Consider the following 19409-nt stretch of genomic DNA (forward strand, 5'->3'; position numbering starts at 1 on the left):
GCCTGAGGCAGCAGGAGCTGCCATGACAGAGAAAATCCAGCTTCTACCCTAAAGCTGGACTGGAATATGTTCACTCACTCTGGGGGTTGCATATGCATAGTCTAGTCAGTACAGGTTCTCGGGGGGTTGGAGCATGCTCAGGAAAGACGGAATCTTCAGATGTTTTAGCTGTCACATGTGAATATTTTTTAAATATTTAAATAGTTTGTAATTTAGTAAAATTTGCACCAATTTTTCCCAACAGCACAAGAACATTCCTGACACAAAGGCCATCGGCTGCCAAATTTCCAGTTACTGATCCAAAGCACAGGGGCACTAGAGCGTCTCAAAGAAAAGCTCACCAGAATTTTGTTAATACTGTAAGAATGTACTTTCTACAACTTTGTTCTTGGAAACAGCTGAACGATTTTGGCTGAAAAACTTTAAAAAAAAAAAACAAAAAATTGATCCGGAGGCAGACCCCTGGAATGGAAAATTTCATCCCATACAATTAAAGTTTAACAATTTTTAATCAACTGAAAATAGGGTCTTACATGGGAAGGGTCCAGCAATCTTAACAGGCAGTGCTACCAGCCCTAACTATGTTTTTATAGTATTTCAATGCCTCTGAACCCCTAAGCCCAATAAAAATCCATGAAATGATTTTTTAAAGTGTTATTCAGCTTTTGCCAGTTAGGTTGCCTGTTAACATCTTGCACATCACTTAGTTTGAACAGTGTGTTTAGACTTACCTGTTTCTAGTCTCTTGCTTCCTGGTTCTTGAGATTAACAATGCTGCAGCATTTGGATTGCAAACATCATAGAGGAATGTTTAAAACCATAAAACAAAAACCAATCCCAAACCCTCCCTCTCATTGTAATTTCCATTACCTTTTTGAAGCTCTCAGGCTCAGTTCTCGAGTGAAGGACTTCACATGAATTCTGAACTCAACCCCCAAGCTATAGCACATCAACCGAGAAATCTGATGATGCCACCTTTCCTTTTCCTATCTCAGAAAAATACTACCCAACTTTGCCATAAGATTCCTGCAAGAAGGCAGAATTCTACTAGGTATTTTTATTACCTTCAGGGAGTAATTTCCGTTGCAACATATACTGAAGGGTTTGATAAATTCTCTTGCTCTTGGAAAAGAAACATCCAACTTGTGTAATTTTGTTAGTACAATTTCAGAACATTCTGCTCATGCAGTGAACCACAACCACCTACCTGCAGCCGTTCATGTTCTTTCATAAGGCGATCATATTCTCTTTTAAGGCCTTCTGATTGTTTTTTAATTGCAGTCACTTCATTTATTGCCTTGGAAAGGGCTATAAGATATAGAAATGAATTTATCAAAACACTTTAGTCACTGCATTTTGATATGAAGAAACATCTATGCAATAATGTTACAGCTGTCCAAGAGTAACTTTTCAATTCTATCTTTAACAGCACGTGCACCAGATATCTATGTCCCAATTCTGATCTCACATTGGTCTATGTCTATTGACTTCAAAAACTAAGGGTCTGATTCTGATCTCACATTGATGTAGATATGAAGTATTGCCATTGTACTTTAAACAATCACAGGTAAATAGATATTTGGTACTTAAATAGTTTGTGAGAATTACCACCTGAAGAAAATGAAATTCAAAAGTATTACACTAGAAAGTTTCAGAAGAAGTTCATATTGTTTAATATATTGTATGAGTTTCCATTCCCTTTCCTTTATAGATTTGGTTAGAAAAGAAATACACTTATAAACAGTTGATGACCTTATAAAGAATTGCACCATCTATTGAACCGTGTGATTGTCTAATTCTCAATGTGATCAGCTTTATGTCTTACATTACATTTAGTTTGTGTGTCCAAATCTGAACAGTGTGAAATGATTTGAGCCAATGATTTCATAATTTGGGGCAGCTATTTTGGAGATTTGTTGTTACATTCAACCCAGATGTGTCAGAATGTAGGAAAGGGCTAGGGAGCTATATTCACTCTCTCTCACATCATTCTACAACCAGAAGCCTATTTGTACCAAGCTGTCTCAAGAATATGGAGAGGTGACTTCCTGTTAGTTTTCCAACAAGTATACGATTTTTTCTGTCCCCCCATTTTAGGAGCATAACAATAGTTGCAATTGCCTTTGTCTATTAGGGCTGCCATTACTGCCCAAGACAATTTCCCAGTCACCTATTTGCTCTTTAGTTCACCTGTTTCATTCTGGAGAACTGTCACTATAGTTTCAAATAGCGCTATAGGAAAGTTTAAGATCTGTTTGAATGTAATTTCTATTGGAGACAGTATGTTTGCATGCCTATCCAGTTTGTCTGTGTGCAGAAATGTCTTATTTAGTGGTACCTAGAAGTCAAGTTGTTCAAATAATTTAAATGTTTGGTACTTGAGAAGATGTTCTATGTGTTGCAGTATCTTTCCTGTCCATTTGCTTTTTGGAGTAAAATCTAATTTGTCATATAATTCACTTAAATTTGATAGGAAAATATGCATTTTACATATAGTCAGATTTCACCAATCATTTTTCATTTGTAAAAAATGGCATTCTGAAGTGTCTCAAACTGATTTTTTTAAAATGTAGGCCAGTTTGATTTATATTTCTGTTCCCAGAATTAGGGACTGCATATATACTGGAGATTCCATTGTGCAGTAAGATTTGATTACTATACGATATCCCAAGTTCAGATAAATGTGACATGTTTCAGGTGATGAGAGTTTGAATTATTTTAAATACATAATGGATTTATGCTCATGAAAGTAACCAGCCTGATAATATACACCACCACTTGTCTACCCAGATGTTACTTCAAGCATCTTATATTTGCAAGCCTTACTTTTGCAAGTAGTCTAGCCCTATTGACCTTAATTGGACTACTTAGCAAATAAGTCTTGCAGGACCAGGTGCGATATTCCCGAGCAACATATTCATTTTAGTAATGTGTTAGACCTTTCCTAAGCAAAAATGTTACCAAGTAACTAAAGTGATGCGACATTCCTTTGTGATGTGACAGATAGATCCAAAACCTTTTGACATAAGAACATAACTCAGGAATGAAATGGGATTTCAGAAGGGAAAAGCAGTTTTGTCCATGGAATTCAAAAACATTTTAATTAGGAATGAAACAATTCCCCTGGCCCCCCTTCTCTATGGGAGCTCCAAGCTCCTTTTTAGTACTGCTGTATATCTCACAACACTTGAGGCCCTTCAATCCAGGCATCAACCTTATGGCTAAGAAGTTCTGAACAGGACTTTTTAAAGCTCATCAACAAGTCCAAAAATGCCATTGTTGGGTGATAAAGAGCACTCCTTTCCCACTCTTCTACACCTAGAAATTAGATTGGCCTAGCTATATTGCTCAAAGCTATGAAAAATTTTGTTCCCTGTGTGACAGTTAGATTTGCCTAACTTGCATATGCGAATGGAAGAATTCCTCCACTGACCTAGCTATCACCTCTCCAAAAAGGTGGATTATCCATATCAAAAGAAAAAAAAAACAACACACACTTCCATCAATTTAGGAAGCATCTACACTACAGCTGCATTGCCATAGCTGTCCTACTATAGTCGCTGTAGAGTAGACATGGCGTTAGTGTGCTGCTTGTATAGTACCTTCTAGTATAGGTAACAAGAGACAGACTCCAAATTAGATCACCCACATTGCAATACAGGCTATTAACTATTAGCCTAAGAGGTTAACCCACAAAGCTGTTTTTAAAAGCAAGTCTAATTGTAACAAAACGTAAAAGGTGACTTATTTTTTAAAATAAATTACCTTTGTTGCTTGCCTTCCCTCAACCCTTGTCAGTGTCCTTAGACTATGAGCTCAAGATAGTGACCATTCCTTTAGTCCCCAGAACATGCCTAGCAAATTGCAGATGCAATCATAAACCAAGATGCTGTTCTTAGCAGACTTTGAACAAAGCATAAGTGCTTAATGAAGAGAAGGAACAAGGGAACTAGTCTGAAACAGGGGCAATACTTATTTTGCTATTACCTTGACTGCTCCTCTGTTGAAATTATCATCCATGCCTCATTTCTTTATAAAAAGAAAAGGAGTACTTGTGGCACCTTAGAGACTAACAAATGTATTAGAGCATAAGCTTTCGTGAGCTACAGCTCACTTCATCGGATGCATTTGGTGGACAAATGCATCTCCACCAAATGCATCCGATGAAGTGAGCTGTAGCTCACGAAAGCTTATGCTCTAATACATTTGTTAGTCTCTAAGGTGCCACAAGTACTCCTTTTCTTTTTGCGAATACAGACCAACACGGCTGCTACTCTGAAACCTGTCATTTCTTTATGCCTCACTTCTGAAATTTCCTTTTCTATGTCTTCCCAAGATCCAGGTCTCCAGACTCCAGCATATGAACAAAGATGCTATTTACCTTTACATATACCTGAAGAAGGATGACTGCATCATCCACATTTTTTAGACATTCCCGTCTTCATTTGACAATCTAGTTCAAAATCAACCTTATTTTTTAAATTTTCCACGGCCTTTTTCTTTTTTTAAAACGTTCCATAGCCTTACCTCATAGATCTGGGATGAAATGCTGACTGCACTGAAGTCAATGGCAAAACTCCAACTGACTGCAATGGAACCAGGATTTCACTCCTTGTGTCTCTATATTCCTCCTTTCACTCCCCCCTCTGCTAGTCTTGCACTGGCCGCCTCTCATCCTTTAATACCATCTTGTCAGTATTAATGAAAGAACCTTCTCCTCCACAACTCCCATCATTTGGAATAGCCAGCCATTCTGCACATCTGACAAGTGGACTCTCCATTATATTTACAATCTTTGCTGAAATTTTCTTCCTTTCTTATATTACTTAACTTTCTCTTCTGCTACTGAAATATCTGACAGTCACACACATGGGAATCAAATCAATAAGTGTTACTCTTTATAAAATAAGTGTTTAATATTTACATTGCAAATAAAATGTAAACACATGTTCTCTTTCCCCTCTTCACTTTGAAGTTCCTCTCTATGCTATACAGAAACTAAAAAGGAAACATACTCCAGGATTTAATAGTTTTTCTTCATACTTAGGGATTTCACAATCTAATGCCATTGCAACTATTTTTCATACAATATTTTGGTAACTTGATCTAATAGTAGCTACTGGGCTGTTTTACAAGAAGCTGAACACTGCTTTGGTTGTAACTTAAAACACCCATATCTCTAAACATGAACAAAATGTCTAAAGATATCTGTGGATCAACAAAGCAAACAACTCATTGCATTGTCTCAATGTTTTGACCACAACGGACTCATGACAGAAATACCTCACCGAATCCTAGCCGAAGGAAAGCAAAGGCCAGGTTGTCCCTTCCACCTCTGTGGGGAAATGACGAAAACCCCATTGATTCCTGCTGTGGACTACAGAATGAGTTGATCTCTGCAGTTCCTGGTGCAAGTGCTGGAGGAACCAACTAGGAGCTCTTCTTGACCTGCTGCTCACAAACCAGGAAGAATTAGTAGGGGAAGCAAAAGTGGATGGGAACTTGGGAGGCAGTGACCATGAGATGAGCGAGTTCAGGATCCTGACACAGGGAAGAAAAGGAGAGCAGCAGAATATGGACCCTGGACTTCAGAAAAGCAGACTGACTCCCTCCGGGAACTGATGGGAAGGATCCCCTGGGAGAACAACATGAGGGGGAAAGGAGTCCAGGAGACCTGACTGTATTTTAAAGAATCCTTATGGAGGTTACAGGGACAAACCATCCCGATGTTTAGAAAGAACAGTAAATATGGCAGGCAACCAGCTTGGCTTCACAGTGAAATCCTTGCTGATCTTAAACACAAAAAAGATGCTTACAAGAAATGGAAGATTGGACAAATGACCAGGCAAGAGTAAAAATATTGCTCGGGCATGCAGGAGTGAAATCAGGAAGGTCAAATCACACTTGGAGTTGCAGCTAGCAAGGGATATTAAGAGTAACAAGAAGGGTTTCTTCAGGTATGTTAGCAACAAGAAAATCAAGGAAAGTGTGGGCCCCTTACTGATGAGGGAGGCAACCTCGTGACAGAGAATGTGGAAAAAGCTAATGTATTCAATGCTTTTTTTGCCTCTGTCTTCACGAACAAGGTCAGCTCCCAGACTACTGCACTGGGCAGCACAACATGGGGAGGAAGTGACCAGCCCTTTGTGGAGAAAGAAGTGGTTCGGGACTATTTAGAAAAGCTGAACGAGCACAAGTCCATGGGGCCGGATGCGTTGCAACCAAGAGTGCTAAAGGAGTTGGAGGATGTGATTGCAGAGCCATTGGTCATTATCTTTGAAAACTCATGGCGATCGGGGGAAGTCCCAGACGACTGGAAAAAGGCTAATATAGTGCCCATCTTTAAAAAAGGAAAGAAGGAGGATCCTGGGAACTGCAGGCCAGTAGGCCTCACCTCAGTCCCTGGAAAAATCATGGAGCAGGTCCTCAAGGAATCAATTCTGAAGCACTTAGAGGAAAGTGATCAAGAACAGTCAGCATGGATTCACCAAGGGCAAGTCACGCCTGACTAATGTAATTGCCTTCTATGACGAGATAACTGGGTCTGTGGATGAGGGGAAAGCAGTGGGTGTTATTCCTTGACTTTAGCAAAGCTTTTGATATGGTCTCCCACAGTATTCTTGCCAGCAAGTTAAAGTAGTATGCGCTGGATGAATGGACTATAAGGTGGATAGAAAGCTGGCTAGGTTGTCGGGCTCAACGGGTAGTGATCAATGGCTCCATGTCTAGTTGGCAGTCGGTATCAAGCGGAGTGCCCCAAGGGTCGGTCCTGGGGCTGGTTTTGTTCAATATCTTCATTAATGATCTGGAGGATGGCGTGAACTGCACCCTCGGCAAGTTTGCAGATGACACTAAACTGGGAGGAGTGGTAGATACGCTGGAGGGTAAGGATAGGATACAGGGGGACCTAGACAAATTAGAGTATTGGGCCAAAAGAAATCTGATGAGGTTCAACAAGAACAAGTGCAGAGTCCTGCACTTAGGATGGAAGAATCCCACGCACCACTACAGACTAGGGACCGAATGGCTAGGCAGCAGTTCTGCAGAAAAAGACCTAGGGGTTATAGTGGACGAGAAGCTGGCTATGAGTCAACAGTGTGCCCTTGTTGCCAAGAAGGCCAATGGCATTTTGTGCTATACAAAAGGGGCTTTGCCAGCAGATTGAGAGACGTGATCATTCCCCTCTATTCGACATTCGTGAGGCCTCATCTGGAGTACTGAGTCCAGTTTTGGGCCCCACATTACAAGAAGGATGTGCAAAAATTGGAAAATGTCCAGCGGAGGGCAACAAAAATGATTAGAATCATAGAATCATAGAATATCAGGGTTGGAAGGGACCCCAGAAGGTCATCTAGTCCAACCCCCTGCTCAAAGCAGGACCAAGTCCCAGTTAAATCATCCTAGCCAGGGCTTTGTCAAGCCTGACCTTAAAAACCTCTAAGGAAGGAGATTCTACCACCTCCCTAGGTAACGCATTCCAGTGTTTCACCACCCTCTTAGTGAAAAAGTTTTTCCTAATATCCAATCTAAACCTCCCCCATTGCAACTTGAGACCATTACTCCTCGTTCTGTCATCTGCTACCATTGAGAACAGTCTAGAGCCATCCTCTTTGAAACCCCCTTTCAGGTCGTTGAAAGCAGCTATCAAATCCCCCCTCATTCTTCTCTTCTGCAGACTAAACAATCCCAGCTCCCTCAGCCTCTCCTCATAAGTCATGTGCTCTAGACCCCTAATCATTTTTGTTGCCCTTCGCTGTACTCTTTCCAATTTATCCACATCCTTCTTGTAGTGTGGGGCCCAAAACTGGACACAGTACTCCAGATGAGGCCTCACCAGTGTCGAATAGAGGGGAACGATCACGTCCCTCGATCTGCTCGCTATGCCCCTACTTATACATCCCAAAATGCCATTGGCCTTCTTGGCAACAAGGGCACACTGCTGACTCATATCCAGCTTCTCGTCCACTGTCACCCCTAGGTCCTTTTCCGCAGAACTGCTGCCGAGCCATTCGGTCCCTAGTCTGTAGCGGTGCATTGGATTCTTCCATCCTAAGTGCAGGACCCTGCACTTATCCTTATTGAACCTCATTAGATTTCTTTTGGCCCAATCTTCCAATTTGTCTAGGTCCTTCTGTATCCTATCCCTCCCCTCCAGCGTATCTACCACTCCTCCCAGTTTAGTATCATCCGCAAATTTGCTGAGAGTGCAATCCACACCATCCTCCAGATCATTTATGAAGATATTGAACAAAACGGGCCCCAGGACCGACCCCTGGGGCACTCCACTTGACACCGGCTGCCAACTAGACATGGAGCCATTGATCACTACCCGTTGAGCCCGACAATCTAGCCAGCTTTCTACCCACCTTATAGTGCATTCATCCAGCCCATACTTCCTTAACTTGCTGACAAGAATGCTGTGGGAGACCGTGTCAAAAGCTTTGCTAAAGTCAAGAAACAATACATCCACTGCTTTTCCTTCATCCACAGAACCAGTAATCTCATCATAAAAGGCGATTAGATTAGTCAGGCATGACCTTCCCTTGGTGAATCCATGCTGACTGTTCCTGATCACTTTCCTCTCCTCTAAGTGCTTCAGGATTGATTCTTTGAGGACCTGCTCCATGATTTTTCCAGGGACTGAGGTGAGGCTGACCGGCCTGTAGTTCCCAGGATCCTCCTTCTTCCCTTTTTTAAAGATGGGCACTACATTAGCCTTTTTCCAGTCATCCGGGACTTCCCCCGTTCGCCACGAGTTTTCAAAGATAATGGCCAAGGGCTCTGCAATCACAGCCGCCAATTCCCTCAGCACTCTCGGATGCAATTCGTCCGGCCCCATGGACTTGTGCACGTCCAGCTTTTCTAAATAGTCCCTAACCACCTCTATCTCTACAGAGGGCTGGCCATCTCTTCCCCATTTTGTGATGCCCAGCACAGCAGTCTGGGAGCTGACCTTGTTAGTGAAAACAGAGGCAAAAAAAGCATTGAGTACATTAGCTTTTTCCACATCCTCTGTCACTAGCTTGCCTCCCTCATTCAGTAAGGGGCCCACACTTTCCTTGGCTTTCTTCTTGTTGCCAACATACCTGAAGAAACCCTTCTTGTTACTCTTGACATCTCTTGCTAGCTGCAGCTCCAGGTGCGATTTGGCCCTCCTGATATCTTTCCTACATGCCCGAGCAATATTTTTATACTCTTCCCTGGTCATATGTCCAACCTTCCACTTCTTGTAAGCTTCTTTTTTATGTTTAAGATCCGCTAGGATTTCACCATTAAGCCAAGCTGGTCGCCTGCCATATTTACTATTCTTTCGACTCATCGGGATGGATTAGGGGACTGGAACACATGACTTATGAGGAAAGGCTGAGGGAACTGGGATTGTTTAGTCTGCAGAAGAGAAGAATGAGGGGGCTTTTGATAGCTGCTTTCAACTACCTGAAAGGGGGTTCCAAAGAGGATGGATCTAGACTGTTCTCAGTGGTAGCAGATGACAGAACAAGGAGTAATGGTCTCAAGTTGCAGTGGGTGAGGTTTAGGTTGGATATTAGGAAAAAGTTTTTCATTAGGAGGGTGGTGAAACACTGGAATGCATTACCTAGGGAGGTGGTGGAATCTCCTTCCTTAGACGTTTTTAAGGTCAGGTTTGACAAAGCCCTGGCTGGGATGATTTAGTTGGGGATTGGTCCTGCTTTGAGCAGGGGGTTGGACTAGATGACCTCCTGAGGTCCCTTCCAACCCTGATATTCTATAATTCTTATGAGAAGAATTGTGCTGCCTTTGCAGAGTTATTTCCCCACTACCTTTTCTGAATACCTCCCTGTGAGCCACACATTGCTGTCCAATCAACCCTATGGTAAATCCCCACCTACAGTAATAATGTCTGAATCATTAACTTAGCTGCACTGGACATGCTCATGTTCTACAATATGAATTTTATGACAATATCAGTGAACAAATACATTTAACCAGAATATTGTAGAAAATGTGCACAATGTAGCTAAAATTACACTGTTATTTGCATGCTAGGATTGTGTTACAAGCTTTTCCAAGGTATTTTTTTAAAAGGGAAAAAGCCCAAAGAAAAATCCTTATAGTGACATAAAGGCACTTAGAATCTGTGCATCTATAAGGCCAGAAGGGACCATAATCTACTCTGACTTCCTGTCTAAATACAGGCCATAGAACTTCCCCAAAATAATTCCTAGACTATATCTTTTAGAAAAACATCCAAACTTGATTTTTAAATGGTCAGCATATGCCTTGGTAAATTCTTCCAATAGTTAATTACTCTTACCATTAAAAATATAAGCCTTATTTCCTATCTGAATTTGTCCAGGTGCAACTTCCAGCCACTGGATCATGTTATGCCTTTCTCTGCTTGATTGAAGAACCCACTATTAAATATTTGTTCTCCATGTATTTATGTGTAATCAAGTTACCCCTTAACCTCCTCTTTGTCAAGCAAAACAGATGGAGCTCCTTCACACTATCACTATAAGGCAGGTTTTCTAATCCTTTATTGTTCTTGTGGCTCTTCTCTGAACCTACTCCAATTTATCAACATATTTCTTGAATTGTGGACAGCAGAACTGGACACAATATTCCAGCAAGGTCGCGGTCGCACTAGTGCCAAATTCAGAGGTAAAATAACCTCTATTCCTACTCAAGATTCTCCCAGGATCACATTAGCTCTTTTGGCCATAGCATAACACTGGGAGTTCATGTTCACCTGATTATCCACCACAACCTCCAAATCTTTTTCAGAATCACTGATTCCTAGGATAGATATCCCCATCCTGTAAGTATGGTCTTCATTCTTTGTTAACAGATGCATAGATTTAAGCTGTATTAAAACAGTTTGCTTGTGCCCAATTTACCAAGTGATCCAGATTGCTTTGTATCAGTGACTGGTGCTCTTCATTATTTAAAACTCCCCTGACTTTTGTGTTACCTGCAAACTCGATCACTGATGATTTTATGTCTTCTTCCAGGTCATTGATAAAAATGTTAAATAGAAGTAAGAACTAACCTTTATGAAAGCAAAACTGCTCAATGATGATTCCTTGTTTACTGGTCTAAAAATTTAACTATCAGCCAGTTTTCAATTTATTTAATGTGTGCTAATTTTATATCATTCTAGTTTTTTAATCAAAATGTTATGCAGTACCAAGTCAAATGCCTTACACAAGCCTAAGTATATTACGTCAACACTATTACCTTTATCAACCAACTTGTAACCTCATCTGAACCAGATATTAAGTTAGTTTGATCACATCTATTTTCCATAAACCATGTTGATTTGAATTAATTTCATTACCTTCCTTTAGTTCTTTATTAATTGAGTCCTGTACCAGCTGCTCCATTATCTTGACTGGGATTGATGTCAGGCTGACAGATCTATAATTACCTAGGTCATCCTGTTCACCTTTTAAAAAACTGACAAACTAGCCGACTTTCAGTCTTCTGGAACTTCCCCAGTGCTCCAAGACTTATTGAAAATCAACATTAACAGTCCAGAGCTCCTCATCCAGTTCTTTTAAAACTCTTGAATGCAAGTCACCTGGACCTGCTGATTTTAAAGTATCTGACTTTAGCAGCTTCTGTTTAACATCCTCCAGAGATATTAGTGAAATGGAAAGTGTGTTTCACCGTATGAGGAGACCGTATCATCTGTTTTACTCCAAATAAATAACAAATATTTACTGAAGACCTCTACATTTTCTGCATTATTGGTGATAATTCTACCATTGTCAGGATTTTTTTTGTTCCTACTATATTTTAAAAATTCCTTATTGTCCTTATAAAGTTATGAAAATACTTATGTTGGACTGGTGACCAACCACATGCATTGAAAAGTGTAGTTTTAAGAACATGTTCAGCACCTCCCACTCTCATCAAAGTCTCTGTACCCAAATCCCTGCTTTAAAAACTCAACTGGGCAAGGGTAGGATGCTCTTGTCTGGGCCACAGAAGAGGACTGGAATTGTTCTAAGAGGGCTTCTCCACCCTAACTGGAAACGCTGCAGTGTTCCTACCACATATTCCTCTCCACAGAAGTGGCAGACCAGCTCATCACAGCAATTCTTAGGCTCTTCCCCTGTCCAAACTATTAATCCTTTACTAGGGAAATGGCTTTGCTACCAGATAATTCATGCAGTAATTAAAACTTATCAGTGTTGGTTGCAAGGTAATTTTTTTTTTAAATTGCTAATACTTTGCACTTACGTAGTTTGAAAGATTATGTGAAGGGCCACTTTCTTTAGAGGATCTCAATGTGTATTTGCAAAACATTTTCCAGGAAGGGAAAATAAGGCACAGACAGGCTAAAGTGATTTGTCCGAGATAACAGCAAGCCAGTTGTAGAGCTGGGAGTAATACTCAGATCTCCTGACTCTCAGTACTGTGCTCTAATCAGAAACACATCCTTCAGAAATGTTAGGTTTCAGAGTAGCAGCCGTGTTAGTCTGTATTCGCAAAAAGAAAAGGAGTACTTGTGGCACCTTAGAGACTAACAAATTTATTAGAGCATAAGCTTTCGTGAGCTACAGCTCACTTCATCGGATGCATTTGGTGGAAAAAACAGAGGAGAGATTTATATACACACACAGAGAACATGAAACAATGGGTTTATCATACACACCGTAAGGAGAAAGAAAAGCAGTACTGGTGGCACCTCAGAGACTAACAAACATTCATTCTTTTACGTAGAGACTGTCCAGTTTGGCCAATGTACACAAATCAGACGTCAAGAATTATAACATTCAAAAACCAGTTGGAGAACACTTCAATCTCTCCGGTCACTCGATCACAGACCTAAGAGTGGCTATCCTTCAACAAAAAAGCTTCAAAAACAGACTCCAACGAGAGACTGCTGAATTGGAATTAATTTGCAAACTGGATACAATTAACTTAGGCTTGAATAGAGACTGGGAATGGATGAGTCATTACACAAAGTAAAACTATTTCCCCATGTTTCTCTCCCCCACCCCACCCTGCACTGTTCCTCTGATATACTTGTTAACTGCTGGAATTAGCCTACCTTGCTTGTCACCATGAAAGGTTTTCCTCCTTTCCCCCCCCTGCTGCTGGTGATGGCTTATCTTAAGTGATCACTCTCCTTACAGTGTGTATGATAAACCCATTGTTTCATGTTCTCTGTGTGTGTATAAATCTCTCCTCTGTTTTTTCCACCAAATGCATCCGATGAAATGAGCTGTAGCTCACGAAAGCTTATGCTCTAATAAATTTGTTAGTCTCTACGGTGCCACAAGTACTCCTTTTCTTTTTTCAGAAATGTTAATTCTTCATTAAAAACTAATTCACTTAGCTCCCCTCCCCCCAGCATTTTCACTGTTTTTACATTGAGTGAGCAATTCCAAGCAATGGGATAAAATGTTTATCAAATTCAAATTAAGTTTCTCCCTTGCAGAGGGACTTCATAACATCTTAACAAGGTGCTTAAGTAGACAGGCAGGCACTGCAAAAGCCCTTCTCACCAGGGTTAATGATATCCCTTTGAAAAACTATAACCAGAAATACTCAGCTATAACATGTACTACATTGTATGGGATGCCTCTTAATAAAGTTATGGTCTAGAGGTTAAAGCAAAAGGATGGGAGCATGGTGGGCTTGTCTTGTATACCTAGCTCTGCCAATAGCTCAACATGTGACCTGACCTGGTCACTTAACCTTCTTGTATCTCAATTTCTCCATTTGTAGATGGAAACCGATGTTTACTCACTTTTGTAAAATGTTTTGAGATCCTGTGAAGGTTTTCATGTAAAGGGCATTTTCACACATCCCTTCAGCCTGTTCTAACCCCACCCAGAGATGACCCGTGCCTGCCGACAACAGGGGTGGGAAGGCACAGAGTGAGGGCAGCCACCTTCTGCAGTGTTAATGAGCGTACTTAGTACAAGCGAAACAGCAAATCTGGGGGGGGACGACCCCACATTCCCCCCCGCCCGTGTCGTCTCTGCCCCCGTCTCTTTTAAACAAAAACCTACATAATGCCCAAACTGAACTCTCACTGGTAGTGATAAAATTTATCAAATGCTTTCATGTGTCCCCATTTCTTGTTCATACCTTTCAAATCTTGAACAATCTTGCATCAATTTATTTTAAATTAAAAAAAATGAACGAATGATTGTAATAATGTATTATTGTGTATGTGTATGTATGTATAATGTATGTATATTGTAATTGTATAGGTCTTGAAATGGTATGTGTATTTTAAAACTAGATTGGCCAAAACCATCCCTTACTTTCTCCCATAAAACCTGGAGAACTAGCAACACAATGTTCTTGTTACGGTTATTTTGTACACAAACCAAATCTATTTAAAGGATCCAGGATCCTGTTTCAACAGCATCTTTTTCCTTTCTTCCCCTCCCACCCCTCCTTCAGCCTCTGAGAACTATTTTGAATTCTTTTTAGAGTGTGTGTGTGTGTGTGTGTGTGTGTGTGTGTGTGTGTGTGTGTGTGTGTGTGTGTGTGTGTGTGTGTGTGTGTGTGTAATGTGTTCAAAAGCACCTGAAGATATGTCTACACGGCAGCCAGGAGATGAGATTCCCAGTGTGGGCAGACAGACTTGCGCTAGCTCACCTTGAGCTAGTGTGTTAAAAATGTCTGTGTGGAGATTGCAATACTGGAGGCAGCTTGGGCTGTGTGAGTTTGGACCTAGGGGGTCAGGCTCGCTTGAACTCAGGCTGCCAGCCCAAGTCTCAGCCAGTAATGCAACGTCCCCACTGTTACTTTTAGCACATTAGCTTGAACTAAGTTAACATGAGTCCCAGCTGCAGTGTAGACATACCCGAAATCTCATTTTCAAAAGTGACAAACTTAGGCTTCGAAGTACTAAATGCACTTTTGAAAATTTACATATCAAGTTCAAAATTCTCCCCCCCACACACACTTTAAACATTTTGCAAAACATGAATGCCACATTAAACAACGAAAAAGACAGATATGTTACCCCCTTTGCTTATTGTGGCTGGAAGGTTGACAGGAAAAAAGAGAGACATGTCAGTGGTGTTCTGTGTCCTCTTATTTTGGATTTCTTATTCTGTGTAGTGGAACAGCTTTGATATGGATGGAGTCTAGTATGGAAGAAGGGTCATATTTAATGAAAATATATAGGAATGGAAGAGCAGAAGGGTTGTCATGCTCTCAGATACAGGCAGAACATTTGGTGCAAATCATATAGAATTGAGCATTATAACGAGATGTTCACGTATTACTGAGGAATTTGGCAGGGATCTGTTCTGCTGCAATGCTTGATTAATACTGGTCAATCCATACAACAACTTTTTGTTATGTGTAAATAAAGCTGTAGCTTTTACTAGATGTTAGTGCAGTGCCTGCAGAAGGCAAGGTGAGTTGAGGAGGAAAAGGAGTAGGTCAATTCTGCTTGTATTCCCTCAGAAAAGGTACCATGGTCATGAACAACAAATACTTCATTTCAATAGCTCCCTAAAGTACAGGATCCATAAGTGAGAAAGGATGGATAAGACAAATGCCTGGTTAATATATAGTCATTTAAATGTATTCAACTAGGCAAGACTTTTCTAATCCATTCATGAAAAGGGTGGCTAAGAGAACGAAAGTCCTGCAAATTAAACTCAGACCAATTATTACACTGGGGGTTTTTAGATAATTTATGGCATTAGCAAAATAGTGTATTATGTTGTTCAGTACGTAGGTTTATTATGTTTACTATTGATTGAAATTTAGGAAACTAAAACACACCAAAGAAACTTCACAATTTCAGAAATAGCCTTGAGAAGTGCCCTTGCAAATTTGTATGTACAAGTTTTCCATAAGTAAACTTGTTTACATGCAAAAGGTAATAAGTACAGTGCTAGCAGACAGGTTGAGAGCCCTTGAGAATTTAGATGAAAATTTTCCTATTATAAGCAATTATAGTCTTGAAATGCACCTATGTGCAAAAGGAGAAATATTTTATTATATCTGGATTCATTTTTTTGGCTTTATATAGAAAATCATACCAGAAGACAGTCAGTCACTCATGATCATCAGGTCTACATCACCACTACTAAATTCTGCCAGCAGTCAGTCATTTTAAGATAGTAGTGAAACAGTCTTCATAATATGCATGTGCATCTATAAACTGCCATCTCAGAACTTCTCTCTAAGGACATGTAATTACATGTCCAGGTATGCTAAAAATGGACTTAGGCTGTGAAAGTCCTAGCTAACCCACTGCTGGGTGCCTGTAAAGCCCTCAGTATGTGGGTCTGCAATAAAGAAAAATAAAAGCCCCCTTCCCTTCACTTCCATAGCATTGCTAAAAAAAGAGGCCTAAATGGGGATGGGAAAACCAGAACAAAACACAACAAAAAAACTGTCTGAAATCTCTGTCACTTCCTCTCCAACTTTTTCCCAGATTTAGGTAACCCCTTATCTAGAATTCTGGCCTTGTTTTCTCTAGGAAAAATGGTGTGTTCTAAACTGACGCACCAGTTTGTAGTTTTCACATGATTAAGAGACTGCTCCTCAGATTGCCTCCAAAAAACACCCCCTCAGTATTTGGATCCCAGTAGAAAATTCAGAAAGATCTCAAGTTGAACCAAAACCATCAAAGTTCACCTTTCCCATAAAGTTAGTGTGTTGATCTGGATACAAAATTCTATTATTAAAATGTCAAACAGAAGGATTTTAGTTCTAAATGCTCTGACAGGAACTTTAAGTACGGCAGCACTAGGGTGCCTTAATATACTGCCACTGTTTAATGCAAATGAACCACTCACAGGATTCCATAATTATGTACAAAGTGTTTCATGAACAGCTTCATATTACAGCAAGAGATGTCTGGAATCGCTTGGTGTAATATGCTCTGTACACAGTTTGCCATTCAAAGAGCAAAACAGTCTTCTAAAGCAGTCAAACCATACCACATTTTACCAAAATAAGGCTAGGAAAAACCATAAAGGTTTTTTCCATTAATTTTGTTTGTGGTTTAGGTCTGTCTTGATTAGGTAAAAGGAAACTTCAAAGAGACATTACCTTGCAACTATGCAAATACAAAGGAAGAAATAGAAGGTTTTTCAAAGATTTTTCAGTCATATGCGCTCACCAAAGCGCAACACAGATAAGCAAGATCAAAGTTGAGATTATTAAAAATAACGCACTGAAAAACTTGTTTTAATGCACTGGTCTTACTTTTAAAAACTATGAAGTTTCACATTCCACTGCTCAGTTTTAAGGAAGTTATATTCTGAAATTTTACAAGACATACCTCAATAACTTGAGATAAAAATTGAAAAAAATATAGCCTGGATCAAACATGTGGGGTGTGCCCACATTAGCTTTTACATTCATGTTGAGCACCTCAAGTTAAGTAGCAATTAACCAATTCAAGGTTAAGAAAAAAAAATCTAGTGTAGAGACATACCCTGGCAGGATGACCTTTATTATTTGTATTATTGTAGTGCCTAGGAGTCTCCCCATGGTTATTAACCAAATTTTAAACCTGTGCATATGACGGTGTCAGAAACTGATTCCTCACAATACAACTTCTTAAATTGAATTTGTGGAGGCTTATTTTTGGTGCACTTTAGCTGAAGGACATCCCCCAAAACCCCCACAGGGACTGCAGCTGAGATGGCATGTGATAAACCTACTTTCACCCCAGCTTTCTATTACATTCCTGGCTAAAAAGCTTATCGTATATATTAAGGCTATACCCTGCCAATATAAATACACATATGCATTTACATTCTCCTTTCAATGAGCTTGTCACTTCAAAGGAAGCCTTTCTTCCCTTTCTGTAAGGAAACAGCAGGGGGGAGAACCCACAATCAAACCTGCCTGGCAGGGAAAAGGGTAAAGGAGACCCCCTCCATTCAAAATAATGGATTCTTGCTGTATTAATGCATCAAGCCCAACTAAAAACAGCTGTGGCTGCTGTTTTAATTTGTCTTTAGGTTTAGAACTGACAGCTATGATTCATTAAGCATTTAGAGTTTCTATTCTTACAGTTTAATAGAGGCACACTACTCTAGCCAGGGCACTCACCACTCTGTGATCTCATGAGAGCTGCTACCTTATGGTAACAGCATTTTGTACATCGTCAAGGAAAAATATTTTTGGACTAGATTGTGTCGATTTGATCTTCACAAGGTCACAAGTGATGTTATCTAAAACATTAATTTCAGATGGGTGGGTGTTCATAAATATCATACACCTTGAAAGATCCAAATAGGACATCTTCAAACAGGTAAAATCTGCTTTTATCTCAGTGTCAATTAACCAAGAAAGCAGTTCTGACAGTCTAAACCTTAAACATGGTAGCTGATAACATATGGTGTCATGCTTCAAAGCACATCATCCCCCCCATTTAAAAAAAAAAAAAAGAAAAAAAAAGAAAAAAGAAAAGCTAATGTCTACAGTTAAAACACACACACACACACACACACAGAGTCAGAATTCCAGTAAATGCTTACCTTGTATCTGTGGTTTAAAAGACACATTGTACCGAATAAACTTTTCATATAGCATCTATTTTTTGGTATGAGCAGGAAGATTATACATAGGCTTGGAAGGATAAGATTTGTATCAGTAAATATAGGTTAATGTCAATTTAACTGGACACACAAACTAATGAAAAATGTTCCATCAATGCTAATCAAAATGTATAGATAGGCAAAGAAAGAAAAATGCTGTTTGAGAACTTAAGGATATTTTCTTTGTATATGTTGACATCTGATATTGACAATTTGTGTTTTAACAGTTATAAGACTAACTTTTTGAACCTTGTAGTGAGGCGGTGTGGTTCTCCGCCTCCCTGGAGAGAGGAGTCCCTCTGGACATCAGAGTGGGAGGAGTCAGGGAGCTCTGAGCCCGCCCCCTAGAGGATCAGGCATGGCACTGGGTCAGGCAAGGCCCGACCCCAGAGCTCACAGAGGGCAGCTGCCAGGGAGGCCAGACACCTCCAGCCTAGCTCGTGATTGGGAAACCCCAGCAGCCTGCGATAAACCCAAGTACTGGCCCAACCTGCCCTGCGCCAGCTACCTGGAGGAGTTGCCGAGCTTGGCCATCGCCAGCTATCCCGAGGAACCCATGGTGCTGGACCTCCCTGAGGACACCACCCTGACCCAGGTACCTCAAGAGGGGGAGTCTGGAAGTAGCTCGGGAGCAGCTGACCCTAGTCTGGCTGCAGCACTGCCTAACCCATGTCAGTGTGTTGCAGCCAGGATCCCCACTGACTCAGCAGCACGTCTTCTGCCGCTGCTAGGGCCACAGTGGAGTGGGAGGGCCTGCGTCCCCCCTGCCACCCAACTTGCCAGTGACAGTCTCCTCCTCTCCCAAGCCCTTTGGAGCCAAGGGCCTGATCTTACAGTTATATGCTGTTGTTGCTCAGCCCCTGCCTGAGGGCCTGACTCACTATT

At 40.6% G+C, this 19409-nt stretch overlaps 1 protein-coding gene across 5 annotated transcripts in view; it reads right to left on the bottom strand.

The window, feature by feature from the left end:
* BCAP29 (B cell receptor associated protein 29) overlaps positions 1–19409 on the bottom strand; it is a 59598-nt gene that overhangs the window by 4227 nt on the left and 35962 nt on the right. For all 5 annotated transcript variants that reach the window (XM_038390601.1, XM_038390607.2, XM_038390592.2 and 2 more), the window contains exon 7: positions 1208–1308. In XM_038390601.1, the coding sequence (XP_038246529.1) occupies positions 1208–1308 (101 nt within the window). The remainder of the gene's footprint in view (positions 1–1207; positions 1309–19409) is intronic.

This window comes from Dermochelys coriacea, chromosome 1, assembly GCF_009764565.3.
Source record: "Dermochelys coriacea isolate rDerCor1 chromosome 1, rDerCor1.pri.v4, whole genome shotgun sequence".
In the NCBI taxonomy this organism is placed as follows: Eukaryota; Metazoa; Chordata; order Testudines; family Dermochelyidae; genus Dermochelys; species Dermochelys coriacea.